The 23679-nt window shown below is 43.0% G+C and overlaps 1 protein-coding gene across 3 annotated transcripts in view; it reads left to right on the top strand.

The window, feature by feature from the left end:
• Positions 1 to 23679, top strand: part of agap1 (ArfGAP with GTPase domain, ankyrin repeat and PH domain 1) — a 662670-nt gene that overhangs the window by 555803 nt on the left and 83188 nt on the right. For 2 of the 3 annotated variants that reach the window (XM_078551515.1, XM_078551514.1), the window contains exons 14-16: positions 16151 to 16305; positions 18344 to 18434; positions 19986 to 20208. In XM_078551515.1, the coding sequence (XP_078407641.1) occupies positions 16151 to 16305; positions 18344 to 18434; positions 19986 to 20208 (469 nt within the window). Of the gene's footprint in view, positions 1 to 13418; positions 13497 to 16150; positions 16306 to 18343; positions 18435 to 19985; positions 20209 to 23679 lie in introns of all 3 variants that reach the window. The other variant, XM_078551513.1, reaches the window with a different exon arrangement.

Here is a 23679-nt window from a genome sequence, read left to right as displayed (position 1 = left end):
TTCCAGGATTTTGACCCAGCAGCAGTGAAGGAACGGCGATATATTTCCAAGTCAAGGTGCTGAATGGCTTGGAGGGGAACTTCTAGGTGGTGGTATTCCCATCTATCTGCTGCCCTTGCCCTTCCAGATGGTAGTGGCCATGGGTTTGGAAGGTGCTGTCTAAGGAACTTTGGTGAATTCCTGCAGAAGAGTCATACGGTGAAGAAGAGTCATACGGACTCAAAATGTTAACCCTGTTTCTCTCTCCACAGATGCTGCCAGACCTGCTGAGTTTTTCCAGCATTTTCTGTTTTTACTCCTGTTAGCCATCTCTCTTCCAGCGAAAAGAGCCCCTGCCCTGCTCAGTCTTTCCTGATAGTTCCATCCTCAGAATTCCAATAACATCCATGTTTCCTTGCACTTTCTCCAGCACTTCAATTTCATTTTTGTAGCCAGGAGGCCAGAACTGCACACAGTGCTGGAAGTGTGGTCCAACCAGGGTTGTAAACAAATTTAACATTGTCTCCCTGATTTTGTCATCAGGAACAATAGGAAGTGATATTACCATCAGTAATGGTGACCATGAAACCATCATCGATCGTCATAAAAACCCATCTGGTTCACTAATGTCCTTTAGGGAAGGAAATCTGCCATCCTTACTCAGTCTGCCCTACATGTGACTGTAGACCCACAGCAATGTGGTTGACTCTTAATTGCCTTCTGAAGAGACCGAGCAAGCCACTCAGTTCAAGGGCAATTAGGGATGGACAACAAATGGTGGCCTTGCCAGTTATGCCCAAGTCCCATGAAAAAGTAAATGAAAAAAATAGATTATCTATTCTCATATGGAGAAAGTGTTAATGATTAAAACACAGCTTTTTTAATGGTAAACCGAAAGATTACACCAAGTTTGAAACCAAAAAAGGAAGTGTTTAGTGCTTACAGGATGGATGTTAAAAATGAAAGACGGGATGAATATGAAGCACGTACAGGAAAGATACAAAGAGGGTGATTCAAATAGCTAAGGGGAGTAGGAGAAGAACTGAGTTTTAAAACAACACCGAGAAATAGCAGGATTTTCCAGTTGCTACTAGATAGTTAAGCTAGGGGTATGGTCCCTGAGAGATAAAGGTGGCAGGTTTGGTGCTGAAGGATTAACGAAGATAATAAATGAGCACTTTGCCTCACTTTTCACAGAGATGAATATTGGCCTTGCAGAACCATCAGTTATTGGCAATTTCTATTCCGATAAAGAGATTCTAAGTCTAGTTTGCAAAAATTATTTGGAAAGGAGAAGGGTTGGCAAATGTGACAACCCTTTTCAAAAATGGAGACAAGCCAGGAAATTATAGGCCAGTTAGTCTCATTAAGGTTGTTAGCAAACTAGCAGAGTCTGTCATATGGGATGAAATTACCAAGCACTTGGAGAAACATGAGCTAATCATGGCCTGTCAGCATGGATTTTGAAAGGGTAAGATCATAGAATCTTATAGCACAGAAGGAGGCCATTAGGCCCATCATAGCTGTGCCAGCTCTTTGAAAGAGCTATTCAATTAGCCCCACTTCCTGCTTTTTTTCCACATAGCTGTGCAAATTTTCTCCCCTTCAAGTATTTATACAATTTCCTTTTCAAAATTACTTTGAAACTGCTTCGGGCACCCTATTTTTATTCATACACGGGATGTGGACTTCACTGATAAGGCCAGCATTTATTGCTCATCCCAGTTGTATTGAGCGGCTTGCAAAGCCATTTCATAGGACAGTTAAGAGTCAGTCTCATTGCTATGGGTCTGTTGTCACATATAGGTCAGACTGGGTAAGGATTCCTGCCCTAAAGGACATTAGTGAACCAGTTGGGTTTCACGTTAATTCGGCTGCCCTGAGAAACTCATCACAGTGGTTTGACAGCTCCGTGACAGCATGCTCACATGTATCCTGGATGATGGGGAGTCTTCTGACCCATTCCCAGTCACTAATGAAGTTAAACAGGGCTGTGTGCTAGCACCAAGTCTCTTCCGCATGTTTTTCTCTGCCAAGCTCTCTGATACCTCCCACGACATAACCCTGGCATCAAAATCAGATATCGCTTGGGCAGGAAGCTGCTCGATCTGAGATGACTCCAGGCAAAGACCAAGGTCTCCAAGGACATAACTTCATGATTTCCTATTTGTTGATGACTAGCTGCCAGTCCAGAGCTGGACATGCAATGTAGCATGAACTTGTTCACCAATGCATGTGACAATTTCGGCCTTACGATTAGCATGAAGAAATCTGAAGGAATGTACCAGCCTGCCCCAAGAAGACCCTATCTCAGGCCTAAGGTTTCAGTCCATGATCAGAACCTGTCAGCAGTGGATAAGTTCACTTGTCTCAGCAGCACACTCTCTCGAGCTATCTGTATTGAGGATGAGACACATGCAAGAATTGTCAAAGCAAATGTAGCCTAGGGCAGACTTTGAACATCAGTCTGGGAATGAAGGGGAGTAAGTCTGCCTATCAAACTGAAAGTCTATAGAGCAATAGTCCTGTCCACCCTGTTCTACGCATGCGAGACTTGGACTGTATACAACGTCATGTCAAGAAGCTTAACTACTTTCACTTGAGCTGCCTTCAGAAGCTTCTGAAGATCAGATGTCAGGACAAAATACCAGACACTGAGGTGCTCACCCAAGCTGGCATGCCAAGCATCTACACCATAGTAAAACAGCCATGACTGAGTTGGGCTGGTCATGGAGCTAGAATGCCTGACACTCACTCACCAAAGGTGAATCTTCTGTGGAGAGCTTAGGTCTATAGTGCACTTTCATGGCGGTCAAAGGAAGTGCTACAAGGACACTGTTAGGAGTTTTGATATTGACTTCGAGTCCTGTGAGAAGCTCGCCCACGATCACTGCACTTGGTGCAACCAAATAAAAAACGTTGCGGCCTCCATCAAAAGCAAGTGCCTATCAGAGGCGGAGAGGAAATCCCAAGCCTGCAACTTGCCCAAAACTCAGTCGGCTGTGGTATCCTGTCCTATTTGCAGCAGAACCTTCCGGGCGCAGATTAGCCTTAGCAGTCACCTATGTACCCACCAGACCCACCAGACATCCCAGATGATGGACAAGATCATCATTGCCTCGAAGGACGAATAAGGAAGAAAGATGTTGACATGGTAGTTTCGAAGTCTGCATTACTGATACTAACTTTTTTATTCTAGACCCACTTAATTAACCTAATTTAAATTCCTGAGCTTCCATGGTGGGATCTGAAATCGTGTCCCTGGAACATTAATCCAGACCTTTTGATTACTAGTCCAATAGCATAACCACTATGCTATTGCATATTTTCATTTTCAGAGGCAGTGCACTCCCAATCGTCATACTATAATTGTGTTTTAAAAAAAAATCCTCAGCTCATCAACCTTAAAGAATACTTTAACTGAATAACAAGACAAATAAAATAAATGCATAGAAACCGAGGAAAAGGAGGTGGCCATTCAGCCCCTCTAGCCTGCTCCACCATTCAATGAGATCATGGCTGATCTGCAACCTAACTCCATATACCCACCTTTGATACACATCCCTTAATTTATTTTGGTAACATAAATCTATCAATCTCAGATTTAGAACTAACAATTGATTGAGCATCTGCTGCTGTTTGCGGAGGAGAGTTCCAAACTTCTACCATCCTTTGTGTAGAAGGCTGGGCATTTAAGGATCAACCGCATTACTGCAGACCTGGGGTCACACAGGTGAGGACAGCAGATTTCCTTCCCTAAAGGACAGTAGTGATCCAGATGGGCTTTTACAACAATCGACAATGCACTCCCAATCGTCATACTATAATTGTGTTTAAAAAAAAAAATTCCTCAGCTCATCAACCTTATAGAATACTTTAACTGAATAACAAGACAAATAAAATAAATGCATAGAAACAGAGGAAAAGGAGGTGGCCATTCAGCCCCTCTAGCCTGCTCCACCATTCAATGACCAGGGTGGGATGAATATCATTAGACTGATAAATCCAGATTTTTATTGAATTCAAATTTCAAATCTGCCATGGTGGGATTTGAACCCGGGTCCCTGGAGCATTACTCTGGGTCTGGATTACCACTCCAATGAAAATACTGCTATGCCACCACCTCGCCAACTAGCAGAAATAGTTTCCCTCTTTCTACCCTATCTGTTCCCTTTAATATCTTGAAAACTTCAATCAAATCATCACCTTCTAAATTCCAGGAAATGAATCATTCAGGTGTTTGTTTAATCTCTTCTCAAAATCTAACCCTTGGAGTCCAGTAGTTTCTAGTAAGTTTCTAGTTCTAGTAAGTTTACAGTGCTTTCCATCCAATGGAGCAGATGAATACAGGAATTTTTAAAAAGTCATTTGCTAAGAGATTTATGGAAAAGATAATGGACTGAAAGGGAATATGGTCACACAAGTAGAAAAAAATATTCAGTGGGTTAAAAAGCAAAGGCCAAGAATTTTTCGGATTGCAGAGTTCCCCTTCCCACCATCTGAGGAATCGGCGGCGAATACATCCCCGCCAATTCTCACTGCCCACAGCCACTTAACACTCCAAGGGGCATTAATTGGCTCGAGGCAGGACTTCCACCTGTCATTCAGGAAGAGGTCCAACCTCGGAGAGCTACCGGCCAATCTGATTGGCCGGCACCTCTCTAGTCCCAGCAGCATCAGAAGCTGCAGTGGACATGACTGCAAGCAGTCCCCAGAGTTTAAGTCCCAGGTGCCCAGGACCCAGGCAGGTTTTGGGTCGCAGAGTGGGGCAGGGGCGTTGGTGGAGAGGCCAGGGTGGGACGAAGCACCTGCAATGGCCAGACCTGTTTGGAGGAGGGGGTGGAGGGGGGGGGGGGCGGGGTGGGCTGCGAGGTGGGTGCAGTGGGGCCTGATGTTAAAAGGAGGCTGTTGATGGAGGTGCCCCCTCCCCCCACCATCCCCCCACCCCTTAACTCCTTTTGCCAACCTGAAAATTGAGGCTGGGTGGGAAACGGCCCTTAAGTGGTCATTAATTGGCACTTAAAGGCCTCAATTGGGGCAAAGTTGGAGGTGGGGGGGGCAGCCTAGGCCTCACTCGTCCTACCATAAAATTGCAGAGAGGTTGGGACGGGTGGTAAGGCCATCCGAAGAATTTTACAGCCAGCTCCCACCTACAAACCCGCCAGTGGGAGAATGTAAAATTCTGCCCAAAGAATAGATAGATGTAAATGGAAATTTCTTGCACTAGAAAATATCTTGGCCAGTGTATCTCAGAAGCATCACTTGAGATGAATGATTTGACTTTCTTATATGTGATAAAAGGCATTCACAATCTCCACATGTGCAAAGGCGGTTTTGCCCTGTTCGTGTGGACAGATTGTAGAGCGGTGAAAGATAGAGAATCAATGCACTGAGTGGAATTCCTGTCAGTTCATTCTGTTGGCTCACCCTTTTTCCACCAAATGGATGTTTTATTAAAAGGCTTGGCTGTGATATTCCAACAATCAAATAGCCTGCCAAGGCATGCTGATTAGACTCACATGAAGGATTAGCCAGTTCAGCAAGATACTGGAGGGCAGCCAGTGGCGATGGAACTGTGCCTAAACATGAGTGACCATCCTCAGGAGAGGCAGACAGAAAATGAAAGTGACAGTAAGAAATGTAAACTGCTGATTTTTCTGTAGTTTAACAGGAAGCAGACATTCATTTTTTCCACGACTGCCTGCCAGCGCCTAGACGAACTCTCCTTAGGGATGAGTGCAGGTGCTCAGTAAGGCCTTGTCACTTTTCCTGCCTTGCCCCATTGCAGGCAATGCAAGAGACTGACAGCTATTATGTATGAGAAGCGAGAGTCCCGATACAGTATACACTGCCCAAATTTATTCATCTGTGCAGGGAAAAGATCCAAATCCAAAGGAAACAGTTTGTTTTTACTCTATCCCAATCCCTGAAGGTACTGGCATACGCTGTGGTGGGGGGCCTAAATTCTACTGACATTTTGACACTTGCCAAAATTCTTCATGTGCAAGGTGGGTGCTGGCAAAAATTCCACTGTCAGTGGCGGGGGAACATTGTGGCTCAACATGGTTTTGGTGATACCCAATTTTCATTTACATGTCCATTTTCCAGTAGGAATCCTGGCTAGATTCCTTTTCTCCAACCTTGCCCAGGTACGTTAAGGCCAATGGAAGCCACCTCACCATTGCCCAAGGCTGACCTCGCTGTTGATCCTGGTCAGGCCTCTTCATCCCCTCGCTGAGTGCTGATTTGTGACCTACCCATTCCCTCACTCTGTTGCAGTGTATTGATTTCACGATCCTCGTCTTCCCTTCCATGCCCTCACCCCATTCTACCTCATGGATCTCCAGCTGTAGGTAGCTCCCACGTCATCTTCTTTCGTCACTGGTGTCTAGAACTCGTAGGCACCTCTGCATTACCATTTTACCTACCTGTTTTCCAAGGCTCCCTCTTTGACATTTCATTTGCCTCTGCAACTTCTCTATGCCCAGTTTCCTCCTGCTCAATGTCTGTTTTTGTCGTCTCTAATGGAGAAAGGTGCCTATAGTCCTTTGTGGACTATCGTTAATTACTTACTTACACTCATAGCCCAAGTCTCCCATAGTTCCTGGCCTCATCAGCATATACCAGATTTTCACTGGGATTTCCTGCCTATCACTAGTTTTATAGTATGAACTCAACAATAACAACTTGCATTTATGTTGTGCCTTTAACCTACTGAAACGTCCCAAGGCACCCTGCAGGAGCAGAATCAAGCAACGTTTGACAACGTGCCACGTAAGGATATGCTACAACATGCTTGGTCAAAGAGGTAGGATTTGAACAATAATTCAAAGGATTTTGCAAGAGCAAAAAGAACTCTGAAAAGTGACATCCAGAAAAGAAAATGTCAGTATTTCGGCCACTTAATCAGCTGAAAAGCTACAGAGGGCAAAGTGGAGGGCAGCATTAAGAGGGTCGTCCAAGGCATAGTTGGATGACAGACATCACAGAGCAGTTGCAGATGAGCCACAGTGGATGTGTGAGGATGTCGCAAGACAGATGAGCGTGACATACCATGAGAGCAGATCTCATGGTAGGAGTAGCTACTAGCAGCAGCAGCTGTAAAGGAGGAGAGAGGTAGAGAGGTCTGAGATGTCTAGGGAGGGAGGAGCAGAATCAAGCAACATTTGACATCGTGGCACATAAGGATATGCTACAACAAGCTTGGTTGAAGAAATAAGATTTAAGCAATAATTTAAAAGAGGAGAGAGGCAAAGACATTTAAGGAGGGAATTTCTCACTGCCATGCTTCTTTGACAACACCGTTATAGAATTAGAGAATGAGACAGCATTAGATGAGGTTATTCAGCCCATCGTGCCTCTGTAGGCTCTTTGAAACAGCCATCCAATTAATCCTAGCCCCTAACTCTTTCTTGATAATCCTGTATATCTATTCCGTTCAAGTATTTATCCAGTTCCCTTTTGGAAGTTACTATTGAAAGTACTTCCACTGCCCTTTTAGCACTTCCAGATCATCATAACTCGCTGAATAAAAATATTTCTCCTCGTAAAAACAAAAAACTACTGCGGATGCTGGAAATCCAAAACAAAAACAGAATTACCTGGAAAAACTCAGCAGGTCTGGCAGCATTGGCGGAGAAAAAAAGAGTTGACGTTTCAAGTCCTCATGACCCTTCGGCAGAACTGAGTAAAGTTAGGAGAGGGATGAAATAATTATTTCACCCCTCTCCTAACTTTACTCGATATTTCTCCTCGTGTTGCTTATAGTTCTTTTGGCAGTTGTCTTAAACCTGTGTGCTGTAGTTACCAATCCTCCTGCCTTTGGAAACAGTTTCTCCTTATTTACTCAAATCAAAACCCTTCTTGATTTTGAAGTCTTCCATCAAATCTCTTCTTACCCTGCTCCACTCTGGGGAGAACAATCCCAGCTTCTCTTGTCTCTCCATTTATAATTGATATCCCTCATTCGTGGTACCATTCTAGTAAATCTCTTCTGCAACCGCTTTAAGGTCTTAATATCCTTCCTGAAGTGGTGCTCAGAATTGAACACAATACGCCAGCTAAGACCTAACCATGCTTGCTTGGCAATACGATTATAGAAACACTGAATGATACAGCATAGATGAAGGCCATTTGGCCCATTGTGCCAATGCAAGCTCTTTGAAAGTGTTTTATAAAGGTTTAGCATAACTTCCTTGCCTTTGTACTCTATATTAATAAAGCTAAGGATTCCATGTGCTTTTTAACAGCCTTCTCCACTTGTCCTGTCACTTCAAAGATTTGTGTACATACACTCCCAGGTCTGTCTGTTCCAGCACCCTGTTTTAAAATTGTACTCCCCTGTCCTTCAAAATAGCGCTGTGGGATCGAGAGGACAAATGGGTCCTCGGTTTAAAGTCTCATTGAAAGATAGCACCTCCGACAGTGCAGCATTCCCTCAGTAGTACTCTGAGTGTGTCAGCCTGGATTAAGTGCTCAAGTTTCTGGAGTGGGACTTGAACTCACAGCCTTCTGACTCGGAGGCAAGAGTGCCATCGGTTGAGCCACTGGTTGGAAAAGTTATCCTGTGCAACACTGTTTCAGGCACTGGGATGGGAAATTTCTCACACGTACATGTGTAAATTCCAGCTCCTGAGCTCCCACATTTGTTGCAATTACACAACCTTTGGAAGGAAGTGTAGCAATGATAAAGTAAAGCAGAAACAGTCAGAAAGGTAAAATTAAAAGGTGAATGAACTAAATTCACAGATGGTGAAGGAAAGATGCATGCCAAATGCAAAGATTAAAATTTAAGGCAAACTTTTGAGTATAAAAATGTGCAATCTGTCACAGGACTGACATTATACTGTGACAGTCTGTCAGATTGAGAACTCTTTATATTTTTTCATTTTAAATAAAAACATGTTTGCATTGATAACAAAAGGCCACCTCATTTCCCACTGGCATACTGGAACTGTCACCAGCTGCCCATCACAACACAAGTTTGGATGTAGCACTAGCTTTGTGCTTCTTGGAACACAGTCATGAGTGCTCAGTGAGTGTAGGCTCCTGAGGCTTTGACAAAAGGGCTTTGCAGTTCAGCTCCACTGCAACTGCCCACCTCATTGGTTGGCTAGAGTCATAGAGGCTCATTGAGTCTGTGCTGGTCAAACAAGTACCTAACTATTCTAATCCCATTTTCCAGCACTAGGCCCATAGCCTTGTATGCCATGGCATCGCAAGCGCACATCCAAATACTTCTTAAATGTTATGAGGGTTTCTGCCTCTACCACCCTTTCAGGCAGCGAGTTCCAGATTCCCACCACCCTCTGGGTGACAAAATTCTTCCTCACATCCCCTCTAAACCTCCTGCCCCTTACCTTAAATCTATATCCCCTGGTTATTGATACTTCCACCAAGGGGAAAAATTCCTTCCTGTCTACCCTATCTATTTCCTTCATAAGTTTATACACCTCAATCATGGTCCCCCCCCCGCCCCCAACCCTCTGCTCCAAGGAAAATAACCCCAGTCTATCCAATCTTTCCTCATAACTAAAACTCTCCAGCCCAGGCAACATTCTCCAGTCATTCAGTCCCATCTAAGTGACCTGCCGCTCACTAAAAAGACCAGAGTGGCTTTCTCTACCAAGCAAGTTTGAACTAATCCACCTAAATGTGAAGCTAATTTAGGTTTAAAACATAATTGCAGCTGTATTACTGAGTCTATGAATCTTATCCAGCAGCAGGAGATAATGAACGTTCTGGAATTGTGGCAAGGCACAACTGATTTCGTACTTTGCAATAGAAAATAGTCTTGAACTTGTTAAATCTTTGTCTCCATGCCCTTTGCAGCCTTTCTAGTACATGTATTCTGTTCTTTAACATCTGACATCATTTTCTAAGAATGACCGTCAAATTTAAAGAAATTGAAATAATACTGCGCCACAGGTTTGTTATTTTGTAACTCCACCCTCAGTGACCCCTCCCTGCTATGCACTTTTCCTCATTCGGAATACAGATTGGCCTGTCATATAGCTGGCCACTTGGAGGCACTGATGAGTGGCCAACTATAATACCCAAGGCCTCTGATTTTTCCCCCTCCTGCTTGTGAGGGAGGTCTCTATGAATCCCTCACGACTGCCTCTGTGAACTCTCCGTGTAAAGGATGAGGGGCACATTCTAACGGTACATACTTAGTGCGGTGGAGCACTAAGTACAGACCCAAGATATGCCCCCATCTACGGGAACTTAATAGTAGTCCCTACTCAGGCTCAGCAATGGAGAACACCCACTTGGACCAAGGTGCTGGAGAGCTGCCATTGTTCATTGCCAGCATAGCCGCAGTATGAATCAGTACTTCAAGGAGAGTCGTGAAGAAGGCTGAAGAAGCAAGTGAAGGAATTAATTAAAGAAACGCGTAGGGAATTGTCTTCAATTAAGACTGGGCGAGCATTGCACTTTGATATTTTGTCTTTTGGATGAGATGTTTAGCCAAGAATGCATCTAACCTCTTGGGTGGGTGTGTTAGATCCCGCAGCACTATTTTGAAGAACAGGGGAATTTAACCAGGTGTCTAGGCCAATATTTATCCCTCAAATGATATGCCAAAAAAACTGATGACCTGGCCATTGTCACATTGCTATTTGTGGGAGCTTGCTGTGTACAAATTGACTGCTGTGTTTCCTACATTACAACAGTGACTACACTTCAAAAGTGCTTTGGAATAGCCTGAGGTTGTCTTTCTTCCTTCCATCTAATCATCAGTCCGTCCTTACTTCCTTCCTTCCGTCTATCCTTCCATTCTTCTTTCTTGGCATGTCTTCCATATCTAAGCATGCTGAAAGGTTACAGTCAGCAGTTTTGCTGCTCCTGTCTAACCTCTAGGGTGCTGTCATATGACTTTCTACTGAGAGTCTGCCAATGTGTCTAGCACCCTTGTCTACAAGTACCCTATCTAATTACTTCACCATCTTAGCTTGTACCCGTCACTCTCACAACCACCCTCTGAAGTCAGAACAGAAAGTAATGTACTCATTTGCTAACTCTGCCATTCCTCTATAAAAATATTTCCTCTCTCATCACTTGTCTTTTAAACTTTAAACTTTTAACTTTAAACAGCTTTAACTATTCTATAACTATTCTTTTACTGTTTATAGAATCCTTCCAACTGCCATTTCTAGTCTTTCCTCGTACTTCCTTTTGGTCTCACTGACTTTTTTTGCTTCCCTCGGTCATTTTTTGTATTTGGTTTGATTTAGTTTTTGTATTAGTAGCCCTATGTTATCAGATACCTCTTTTTGGGTCTCACTTTAATTTTGGTTTCTGTACTCATTCGATGAACTCCAACTTTTGCTGCCTCATATTTATTCCGTCAGGGAGATATGTCTTCACTGTACCCTAATCTTCTCCTCCCTGAACATTTTCCATTGTTCCCTTCCTGATTTTCTGGGCTAGCTTCTTCTTTTTAAATCTCTTTGAAAAGGTCTTTTTCCAGTCAAGCATCTTTATCTTTCAATTTTCCCTTTCCTTTTCATTTTTATGTTGAACCTAGTTTTGCTTTGGTCACTGTTCCTTATGTTCTTCCCCAACCTTCATGTTAACTGCATACTTCACTTCATTTCCAGTACCAAATTCAACTTAACCACCTTCTTTGTTGAGCTAACAACCATACTGATCCGGAAAACTGTCCAGGACATATTGTAGAATCGCCTCTCATCATTGTCACTCAGAACACTCTTGCCCCAGTCTACTTTGGATAATTAGTAACCCATTATTGCTCCCAATGGATTTACTAGAATGGTACCAGGGATAAGGAGCTTCAGTTATGTAGAGGGACCAGAGAAGCTAGGATTGTTCTGCTTAGAGCAGAGAAAGTTAAGGGCAGATTTAATAGCCGTGTTTACGGTTATGGGAGTTTTGATAGAGTGGGCAGGATTTTACGTCCTGCAGGCGCCTGACCCAATCGGGCATAAAAATCACACGCGATGATGTCAGGAGAGCGTCCCGACATCATCGCGCACTTGCACGGTATTTCGGTCGGTGGGCGCGGCAAGAGTCAGCAGCGTGCTCGCTGACAATTAAGAGGCCTGTTAAGGCCCTTAATCAAATAATTGAAAGCTATTTTTCACTGCCCGTCCAACCTTATGGTTGGCAGGCGGGTGAATCAGCCAGGCGGCCTTTGGATATTTTACAGGTAGGATGCGGTTTCCAGCAGTAGTTAAAAAAAAATTTTTAAATTTTAACGTCATCTTTAATATGCCCCTGTTCATGTGACAGAGTCACATGCGGGGGACATGTTTCTCTCATTCTTAAAATCTTTATTTTTGTATCCACAATTCTTCAGTTCCCTGAGGCAGCTCTGTGCCTTCAGGGAGCTTTGTGTGCACTCCCCTGCTCATACGCATACTTCAGCACTCACCCTCTTCCTGCCCCCATCCCAACATATCTGAGCTCCTCAGCGCGCCTTTCACGCTGGCTGGCCATTAATTGGCATTAAATCACGGTCAGGGGCCAATCGCTGGCAGCGGACCATTTCCCGGGACCGCCCACCCGACACCCGAAAATCCTGCCCTGTAGATGGGGATAAACTGTTTCCAGTGGCAAGTGGGTGGGTAACCCGAGGGCACAGATATAAGATAATTGGCAAAAGAACCAGAGGGGAGATATCTTTTTGCACAGTAAGTTATGGTCTGGAATGCACTGCCTGAAAGGGCGATGGAAGCAGATTCAGTCGTAACTTTCAAAAAGGAAATAGATAAATACTTGAAGGGAAAAAATTTCCAGGGCTATGGGGGATGAACCAGGCCTTACCTATGAATGCTGGACCATGGGCCCTCATTAGACTTGGCCTTGCCTGTGATGCTGCCCACCAAGTGTCAACAGCTTCAGACTAGGAAACAGGAGGTAGGAGAAAAATTATTTTCTGAAATGTCTTGTTGAATTTCTTTGGTAATCACTTAATAGAAATCACTGAATAGAAATTGGCCTATCTTCCGTGACATGATCTTCAACTGTTGGACATCATTACTTTATGATAATTACAATATTTTGAATTCTGTTGAGAAAAGTACTGTTATTTTTGGCCGACCTATTTCAAGCACCTAGACCACGATGTAGATGTGAATACTATATGACTGCTCCAACCTGCAGGAAGTGCATTGAGAGACTGAAAACTCGCAGCAAGCTGCAGTTTATTGCCTTGACCTGTATGGGCACTGCCTCTGTTCAAGTCTTGTTGTCGTCTTTCCACCAAAGGTCCTGGTTTGGAGAGGCTCAAACAGGGCAATTGAATGTGCTCACTCCTGTTTGCTGTGTGAGATTTAACAAGCCCCCACCACCACCCTACCCCTCCTCCCCTGCTAGTTGTCTACTTTCTCACTGTGAGTTTGACATCTCTCTCTCTCTCTCTCTCTCTCTCACTCCCCCTTTTGTCTTCTTCTCCCTCTGCTCTCTGGACGCAGCCAAACGTAAAGCATGGAAACTAAACCGTGTAGGTAGCTTGCGAAACATATACAGCAGCACCAGCACCAACACAGAAGGTAATGAATTCAAGAGGAACGCCAACTTAAAACCTGATCACCCAGCAGAAATTGGTATTAGTTTGCCTGGAGCCTACTTCCCTACTTGTGTGGGCTTTTATTTTGTTTGTGTTTTGTTTTTGTTTTATTAAACTGCTTCATTTATGTCATACATGTTCCTTTTTTCTTTACTTAAATTCTGACCTTTCCTCTAGCTGTGGAATGGTGATGTTTAAATTACTTGAAGAAACCCATTTCCCATTCTCCCCACCCCCTTCCCTTTTTGTACATGTTGGCATTCGATGTAATATTTTTCAAGTTATTGCAGTTTAAGGTGCAAGTAGCAGGTGTAATGATCTGTGGCAAAATACAATCGTGTGCTGTGACATTTAAGTACAGTATTTAATTTGTTTTGCGAAACATTGCCTGTAATGCTCTTTGTAGCTGGTCTCCAATCCAGAGCTGGTGCATGCTAGGTCATTTGCATGTTCAGGTGCTTTATAGTCTATGCCTGTTATTCTGTACTGCTGAAGGTCAGCGAAGTCAAAGTTCATAAATTGACTTGAAATGCTTTCAGCGAAGGCAGCAATCACATGTTTGTTTAATAGAAGATTGAATTTTTTCATTTGTACACGGAAATTATAAATTAGTTTCTTTCTTTATACAAAATGTCAAGAGGTCAATTTATTCAACTGCCCGAAATCCATTTCAAGGCCTTTTAATACATGTAGCCCTGAAATTGTATATGATATACAGAATGCAAAGCTGGTCACATTCCAGTAAGTCAGCTGTAATGGGCAATATTGTCACTTTAAATGGAAAGCGAGTGGGTCAGATAATCATGGTGCTCTTGCCATATTACTTACAGACTTCTTCTGTGGTGGTTTTAATTTAATAATTTCCTGATTGTTTGCGTTTTTCCTGAGTATTTTTTTAATATGTGAAATTCCATCACATTGGGCAGTGCCTAAGGCCCCTCAGTATGTGGTTATTTTATATATAAGCCACACTGCCTTGTGTATATGCCTGTATTTTGAATTGAGATTTTCATGGCTGTTTAAATAATTGATTCTGGTTTGCTTTAGAAATATTTTATTATGTAATACAGCTCTTCTTTTATCACCAATTGGCATGTGAATCTGTATTGTAAAGTGTGGAGTTGGCTACAAGTGATTGAGGCCCCGTTGTTACTGTGTGCTCCTAACAAGATTTCAAAGGCCAGTGTTCACTCAGTTTTTTGCTCAAAAAAAAGCATTACTGCATTACAAATAGTTAGAGAATTTCTGCATTCGTAATTGCTGTAACATTTGAGCAGAAACCTTTCCCTTTTCTGACAATTCGCTGCTATCATACAAATTCTTACATTTTGACAGTAGACCTGTTGCCTCCTCCTGTAATACAAGCAGCACCGTCCTAAACAGATGTGTGTATGCGGGATTATATGGAATTTTACAGCACAGAAATCGGCCATTCAGTCCAAACACTCCTTCCTCTCTATTTACTTCATTTCCCCCCTATCAGTGTATCCTTCTATTCCTTCCTCACTCATGTACTTTTCTGGCTTCCCCTTAAGTGCAGCCATGCTTTTTGCCTCATCCACTCCATGCGTTAGGGAGTTCCACGTTCTCACCAAGATATTTCTCATGAATTCCCTGTTGGATTTATTACTGACTATGGTATATTTATGGCCCCTGGTTTTATACTGCCTTCCAGCAGAAACATCTTCTGTAGGTCCATCCATTCAAACCCTTTCATACTTTTTATGACCTCTAGCAGGTCACTCCTCGGCTTTCTCTTTTTTTTAAGAGAAACAAGCTGTAGCCTGTTCAACTTTTCTCAGATCTAGTATCATCCTTTAAGTTGTTTTATTCACTTTCTCCAGCATCTCTATAGATCCTTAAATATGTTGTACAAAGTGGTGAAAATTCCCAAGTGCTCCCACAGAGTCCGAAATAGAATTCGGGAAGCTCGCTGCCCCTCAGTCATTTTTTTTTTGCAAAGCAGAGAACTTTTCTCCAAGTTCCGTTCCTTCACTTTGCAGTGGATGATTGTCCAGATGCTGTTTGTGACTTTTTTTTAAAATTATAAGCAGGAATGAGTAATCTTCTGATGTCCTTTAATGTTAGCTATCAGGTTGCAATGCACTCCTTTGAAACTAGGCAACTTTTCAAAGCTGTTTTCTGAATGATACCAGTAATTCCTAATTATGCCTCTGTTGTCTCTGTAATAGATGATGAAAAAGCAGTGGTCAATTTTCTTCCATACGTAATCACTTCCAAATGTTAACCCTCCTCTTTAACTGTTTAACTTCTGATCCCAATGCAATCAAATAGACATGTTAGATCCATTAGCCAGTGAAAGTTCAGTGGTTAATTTTCACTTGGGTGCCCAGTCTCCTTGCAAGACTTTCTTAACCCTTTGGGTGCTTGCCTCTGAATACTCTTGTTAACAGCCCGTTGACCTCTTAACCATATGCCCCTACACTTCCCCTTTGACCTTTGCCTGCTCTGAACCGACTCGAGAAGTATGCAGATTGAAATGATTTAGAGAAAGGGACCTTGGGTTCAAACAGGTATTAACAGCACTTGCACCCAGCCAATCCCACCCCACCACCACAACCCTCCTAGCTATGTTCTTCGCTTATTCAGACTGTTTGCCTTTTGTTTCCTTTGCAGAGCAAGAAGAGAATTTTGAATTTATAATTGTCTCTCTCACGGGCCAAACATGGCACTTTGAAGCTGCCTCTTACGAGGAAAGGGATGCGTGGGTGCAGGCGATTGAAAGCCAGATTCTGGCCAGTTTGCAGTCCTGCGAGAGCAGTAAGAACAAGGTGATTTCCCGCGCTCCTCTGTTCTGCTTGGCTTGGTGATAATGTTCAGATGACACGTGCACCCTCACTGCTTCCTCCTTTAATGTTTTTAGCTGCAGTACGGAGAACTGAAGCTCTCATTACTTTTCAGTAAAATTGCATGCTATTAAAAGGACAGTCCGCTCATGGCACTTTCAGTTTAAACATCTGTACCTTATTTCTACCAATTCTAAATTTGGTATCGGCGCCTTCAGTGCATAGTTAAGACTGTACTTTTTTTTAAAGAAGCCCAACTTAAAACCTCATGGGAAAGCTGTAATAGGTTAAAGAATAAAATAAAAGTTCATGTAAAATTTGGCACCAAAACTGCACAGAATAACAAATACTCCACTCCCTTTCATTAGTGTGCTGTTGGAGCTTTAATTTTGTTCTGTGTATAACAGCCCAATTAGAGGGGTCTCCAGGGAGAGCCAAACAATGATCTTCAATTGCTTTACAAGATCCATTAAGGACACTGGGCGCCACTAAGCAGCCCTAGGTTTCCACAGCACTAATCCTTTTTGTGCAGTTGGTTAGTATTTATAGTAAAACGCAAGTTTCTCGAGTATGTTTTGTGGTGAATGTGAAAGGAATTGTCCCTGGCTTTTGGCACTTTGTGCTTGGATGTTTAAAGCAGAGAATGCAGTGATCCCTTATGTTGTTGCCAGGGTATAGATCGTTAGCCTCAAAATTAATTGCGCTGTTATTACTTGCAGAAGCATAGGGCAGGAGGAGGCCATTTAGCCCCCTGAGCCTGTTCCGCCATTCAGTTAGATCATTCCTGATCTTACCTTAGCTCCATCTACCCACCTTGGTTCTTTAACAATTAAACACCCTTACCCAACAAAAATCTATCAATCCCAGTTTGCAATTTTCAGCCCCAGGCTCGACAGCTTTTTGGGCAGAGAGTTCCTGATTTTCATTACCCTTTGTGTACAGAAGTGCTTCCTCACATCATCCCTGAATGGCCTAGGTCTAACTTTGGGGTTATGCTGAATCTCTTTGTCCATCAATATTATCAGCTGTGCTTTCTAGGTTTTCTATCTCTTGGAGTTTAACCTCTTGAGCATATTAAACATGAATTCTACAGTAAATAATCAATGGCTTAGTAAAATGTTATTTCTCAGTCCACATGGCTGGAAGAGGGGATCTTCAATAGTTTTATGGTCGGGGTTATAATGAAGTCAACTGACAACGATGTTTATTGAGGATTATGTATACAATTTGTTTTATACACTGCCCTGAATATTTTATACGCTTTTATATTGAATGGACTGTATCTTGGACAATGGTGCAATTTAAAGGTGCTGTCCTCCAGAGTTATAACATCGAGAGTTATGTAAATAATTGGTCAAGATTCTGAATTTGTCCCTTTCCTCAAGGGAGCCAGCAAGAGGAAATGAAATGAAAGTCGCCATAGTCCTAGAGGACCATAGGCTGCTCTCTCATTAGAAAGACGACTGGTGGTGAGTTTAACCTGAGGGTCACCACACCTCAGGCGAGGGGATGATCTCAGCCGGTATGGGAATTGAACCCACGTTGTTGGCGGCACTCTGCATCACAAAGCAGCCATCCGGCCAACTGAGCTAACCGATCCCCAAGCCAGGAAGGGTAAACAAGTGGGGTGGGAAGAGTCAGAGAGTAAGTTGCCCCTACTCTACAGTAGTCCAACTCAGTACCACCTTCCCCCAAGCAGTTGGTCACTGCAAAACACCTGTTACTTGGCATGCGGAGTCCTAAAAGAGAGGGACAAAAATTACTGAAGTGCATTGAATGAGTTCTATACTGCAGGGACTTTGCAATCTTTGTCATGCCCCACAGCCACCCCACAGCTCCCCCCCACCGCCGGCAACTCCCCATCCACCCCTGTATATATTAACACATCCCTAGCCCAGGAAAACAGTTCCATCATTGTAGAAACATTTTTATTAGTACACAGCTGCGTAAATAATGTGCATGTGCTGTGGCTGATTTTATGGGCCTTAACTGTTCCCTATCTATCCTTCTGCTTTTGCTCTAGTCACGACTGGCAAGCCAGAATGAAGCCATCGCCCTTCAGTCAATCAGGAACATTCGTGGCAACTCTCATTGTGTGGACTGCGAGGCACTAAGTAAGTGATGAAAAGACATTTTCTGTCAAATGCTGTCTTCTTTCTAATCCCTGTGCCATTCCTCACCAGAGAGACTTTCTACGAGATGCTACAGAATCTCAAATTCGTACAGCACAGATGGAGGCCATTGGCCCATCGTGTCTGTATCGGTTCTTTGAAAGAGCTATCCAATTAGTCCCACTCCCCTGCTCTTTCCCCATAGCCCAGCAAATGTTTCCTTTTTATGTTCATACCCAGTTCCCTTTTGAAACTTATTATTAAATCTGCTTTCAGACAATACGTTTCAGATCATAACAAACCACTGAGTAAAAAAAATCGCATCTCCCCCCCCCCCCCCCCCGCCCGCCCCACCCCGCCACCGACCCAACCCCACTCCCCTCCTGGCTTTTTTGCCAATTACCTTCAACCTGTGTTCTCTGTTTACTGATCCTCCTGCCAGTGGAAGCAATTTCTCCCTGTTTGCCCTACCAAACCTTCATAATTTTGAACACCTTATTTCCCCTTATTTGCTGTAAGGAAAACAATCCTGCCTTCTCCAACCTCTCTACGTAACAGAAGTCTCTGTGATTCCATTCTGGTAAATCTCTTCACCCACTCCAAAGCTTTGACAGCCTTTTGGTGTCCAGAATTTGATGAGATACCCCAGCAGTAGTCTAGTCAGTCATTTATTAAGATTTATCATAACTTACATCCACAGCAATGGTTAATAGTATTATCTATCTCATTGACAGAAGGGGGCACTTTGAGTGGCCAACACAGTCATGGTTGGCAGCAGTCCATGAAGGTGACTGCTATCAAGTTTTCCAGCACTATTGGGTCAAAGGCCCTGCTTTAGACGGCGGCCTAGTCACAAGTGCTCAATGGAGGCTGTTTTATTACTTATTGTAAACCTGCTATCAGAGGTAGAGTAACTACTGAGTCCTTGACACTTACCAGAGGCATTGCTGCCAAAATCAGGGATGATCATTTATGCTTCCCTTTGAATGTCTAGTTAGCACAGTTAATTGAATAAAAGATATGCTTTGATCATCGCGAGAAGGGTTCCCTTTATGTGTCTCCTGCTATATTTCAGCTGTCAGTGTTAAACTATATGATAGTATGCGAGCCCACTGCGTGAAATAAATACTAAAGTGTTAAATGGAAAGGTGCCTCTTGCGTGCACGTTTTATATTTCCCACATAGCTCCGATGGTCTATCCAGAGTCATTGAGCCACCTTAACCAAGATTGTCCCAGTTTTGATCCCTGACCATAGCAATTCAGCAGTCTGAAAGAGTAACAAGTGTAAAAGACTGTTAATAAGAACAGAAAATGCTGGAAAAACTCAGCAGGCCTGGCAGCATCTGTGGAGAGAGAAACAGAGTTAATGTTTCAGGTCATGATCTTTCATCAGAACTTTAATTCTATTTCTCCTCAGATGCTGCCTCACCTGCTGAGTATTTCCAGCATTTTCTGTTTTTATTTCAGATTTCCAGCATCCACAGTATTTTGCTTTGGTATTGATATTTATTAAGCATTGTTTAATTAACTTTTTGCCACTTTGATTATTTCAGATCCAGATTGGGCCAGTTTAAACCTAGGAGCCCTCATGTGCATTGAATGTTCTGGTATCCACCGCAACCTTGGCACCCACCTGTCACGGGTTCGCTCCCTCGATCTTGACGATTGGCCCCTGGAGCTCATCCGGGTAATGTCATCCATTGGGAATGAAGTGGCTAATGGCATCTGGGAAGGAAGTGCTCAGGGACGCAGCAAACCCTCACCGGATTCCACAAGGTACATGCATGCATCTTTATCCATCACTCCTGAATTAGCGGCTAAAACCCTGAGTCAAGCCTTTGTTGTCTCCAGGCTGCACTATTCTAATACTGTCTTGGCCAGCTTATCATCTGTAAACTTGAGCATATATGAAACTCTCGTTGCCAATATCCTAATTCATACCAAGACCCTTTCACGCATCACCCCTGTGCTCACTGACCTACATTGGCTGCAGGTCCAGCAACATCTCGATTTTAAAATTCCCATCCTTGTGATTCAGTCCCCCTATGGCCTTGTCCCTCGCTATCTTTGCAAATTGAAACTGTGAGCCAAGGATTAAAGAACACTCTGCTATCGAGATATTTTATATATACGGTTGCATGGCTACACACAAAGCATTAATTTTTAAATTGGTGGAAAGCACCACACTGTTAGATCATCCCATTCAGGCTAAAACTAGTAACATAGTTTATTTACAAGATTTATAATAATACGGAAGGGGAGAAAAAGAGCTGAGCTTTCAGCAATCCAATGCTTTGACATATCATTTTCACCTGTCCCAAAAATAACAGTACTCTAAAATCTTGAGTCCTTTTCGGAATCCATTAACTGTCAATCATGACATTAGCTCACTTTATGCCCCACAGAGGTTTGGCTAAACATGCAACATAGAAATGGATGATTGAATGAGGGGAACACCAGAACACGGGAAATCTGCTTCACTTGAACAACTCCGCATGACTCTTTGCCATCTCAGATCAGAACAGTCCTTTCATACTCAACATGTAAATATGCTCATAGTCAGTTTTCAGTTTCAGGCAGATAGATTGTGAACAGCCAGTTTCTGTTGTGTGGGTTTATTTTTACCACCTTCAGCATTGCTGAAAAAAGAAACATGTCTAAGCATTTCATCATGCACTCGTCAGGACACTTCACAAGGATACCAATATAAAGGGAAAACAGCAATTTATATTATATGTGAAGAGATTGGTTGGCAAGTGGACTCTGATTGGTAGAGGCGTTAGCATGGAGAATGCACCAGTGATGGTGACTGACAGTTAACTGTCAAGTATTGTTTGAAATTTAAACCAGGCAACTTGACCCTGATTGGTCAAGGCATTGCCCTGAGGAATGAGTCAGCGAATGGCTCTCACTTATTTTGTTTATCTGAAACAGGTGCAATGTGCGTACATGTTCTTTCTGTCTGCAAAGAACAGGACCCTGTGTATTTATATATGTAGCTTCCAGTACTTGTAAATGAACCACATTGCGAGCCTAACTGACAATCTTAAATTGGTTGTCAGCATAATTCTTAGCAGACTGAGGATTATTTAGCAAATGGTGTCCAATCGCTTAATCACATCTAATGTTGGACCCTGTGTTTTGAATTTTGCAAGGACGGGCTGGTTGGGTATGGTCTGTACATTGCCCATTGCGAACAGTGGCTGGAACATGCTGTTTAATACGATCCAGTCTTTGAGACGTATGGCCTATATACCTCACACCACACTGGCATTGAAATTCATATACCACGTTACTCATTTGTATGATAGGCAAAACGTCTTTTTGGCTTGATGGCAGCATCCTGTTAGTGGCAAATACCACTTGTGTTGCTACTGCACAGTAGCAGTGTGAAACAGATAGCTTCACCTGTTGCTCACATTTTTGAGATACCTTGTCCTTCCAGGGTAATCTGAGGTAGACTGGGCACTTTTCAGGGCTGAAAGTGATGACCTGAGACCCGTTCATGAGTTTGTGTGATATATAGCATGGATTGATCTGCTCAGGGTAACCATTATCCTGCCTTTGATGTGTCCTATTTCAGCATCAAGCTTACATAGTGAGCAAATGGCCTGGGGCCTATTTACAAGGTGGCCGCTAAGACCAATCTTATAGCACGTGGAACTGTCAGCACGTATTGACCACTGAAGGTAGGCTGTGGTAGAGTTCTCAACTAGTACAACAAGGAAGGGAAGTTCATTTGACTGCTGCATTTCAAAGGTGAATTTGAGTGCAGGATGGAGCCCATTAAGACATGTAAGGAAATTGTTGCACGCAGCTGCAGATTTAAATATAGCAAATGTATCATCCACATATCGAAAATATACAAGGGGTAGGAGGTTAGGTGTCATTCCATTGCGTGTTTCTCATGGAACCCAACAAAGGTGTTTGCGAGAGCTGGGCTTAGAGGGGATCCTAGGGCAACACCACCTATTTGGGCATACATGGTATCATTGAAACTGAACTCAACTGCTTAACTCACTAAACACATAACAAATCTCTCTGACCATGTACTCTCAGAAAGCAAGGAGTTTGTTCTTTTGCATGGTGTCAATTTTGGTATGCCTCCATCCCAAATCAAACGAGAAGAGGTATTTGCTGAGTTCGAACTCCTCTACTCCCAACTATCCAGCCACAAACCAGTGTCCACTGAAGGCGCTGAATCCTTGAAAGCAGCCTAGCTGATCTAGTACACACACATTGCAGGATTCCAAACGACCTGTCTGACTTTCACATGCAATGTGAATGTCTTACAGCGTTGCAAGGCCTTGAGACCAACCCGGACATGCATATCAGTAAACCTGACAAAGGGACGGAAATAGTCATCCTTAACAAGCATGACTATATCAACGAAATGCACGCCATTCTTAATGACAGGTCCAAATTCATATCCATTGGACAACATGATCGTATCAACATAACTGGACAATCTTGCTCAAAAGTAAGCTTAAAAAAAAACACTTGCTGGAGTTGTGTAAGAGCAATGAGCTGCCAGGTGATATATATGACGGGGTTTGTCCTCACAGTTCGCTACACCTGTGTATGTATGAGCTGCCCAAGACACCCAAAAGTGATGTTCCTTTACACCCCATCTTAACTATGACCAATTCTGCACAACATGACTTGGCCAAATGGTTACAACCAGTTTTGATCAAGTTTTCCACATGCATGCTGAAGGACTCCTTCACATTTGCGAAGCCAATCAGGATTTGCATATCAATAGCAATGCTGTGTTCATGTGCTCATTTGATATTGCTAGCCTATTCACCAATGTTCCACTTGAGGAAACCATAGACATTTGGGCTGCAGCACTATATCATGGCGATCTAGATTCCCCACCTTTTGCATGAATCAGCATTCATTGAACCTATGAACTTGGCAACTCATGCAGTTGAGTTCAGCTTTAATGACACCATGCATACCCAAATAGATGGTATTGCCTATGGGATCCCCTTTAGGCCCAGCTCTCACAAACATCTTTGTTGGGTTCCATGAGAAACTTGTCTTCGATGGAATAACACCTAACCTCCTACCCCTCGCATATTTCCGATATGTGGATGATACTTTTGCTATATTTAAATCTGCAGCTGTGTGTAATAATTTCCTTACATATCTTAATGGGCTCCACCCTGTACTCAAATTCACCTTTGAAATGGAGCAGTCAAATGAACTCCCCTTCCTTGATGTTAGTTGAGAAATCTGCCAGGG

This window comes from Cetorhinus maximus, chromosome 11 (genome assembly GCF_964194155.1).
Source record: "Cetorhinus maximus chromosome 11, sCetMax3.hap1.1, whole genome shotgun sequence".
NCBI classification, from domain to species: Eukaryota; Metazoa; Chordata; class Chondrichthyes; order Lamniformes; family Cetorhinidae; genus Cetorhinus; species Cetorhinus maximus.
The sequence above is the reverse complement of the archived record's forward strand: the minus strand, read 5'-3'. Positions and strand labels throughout refer to the sequence as shown.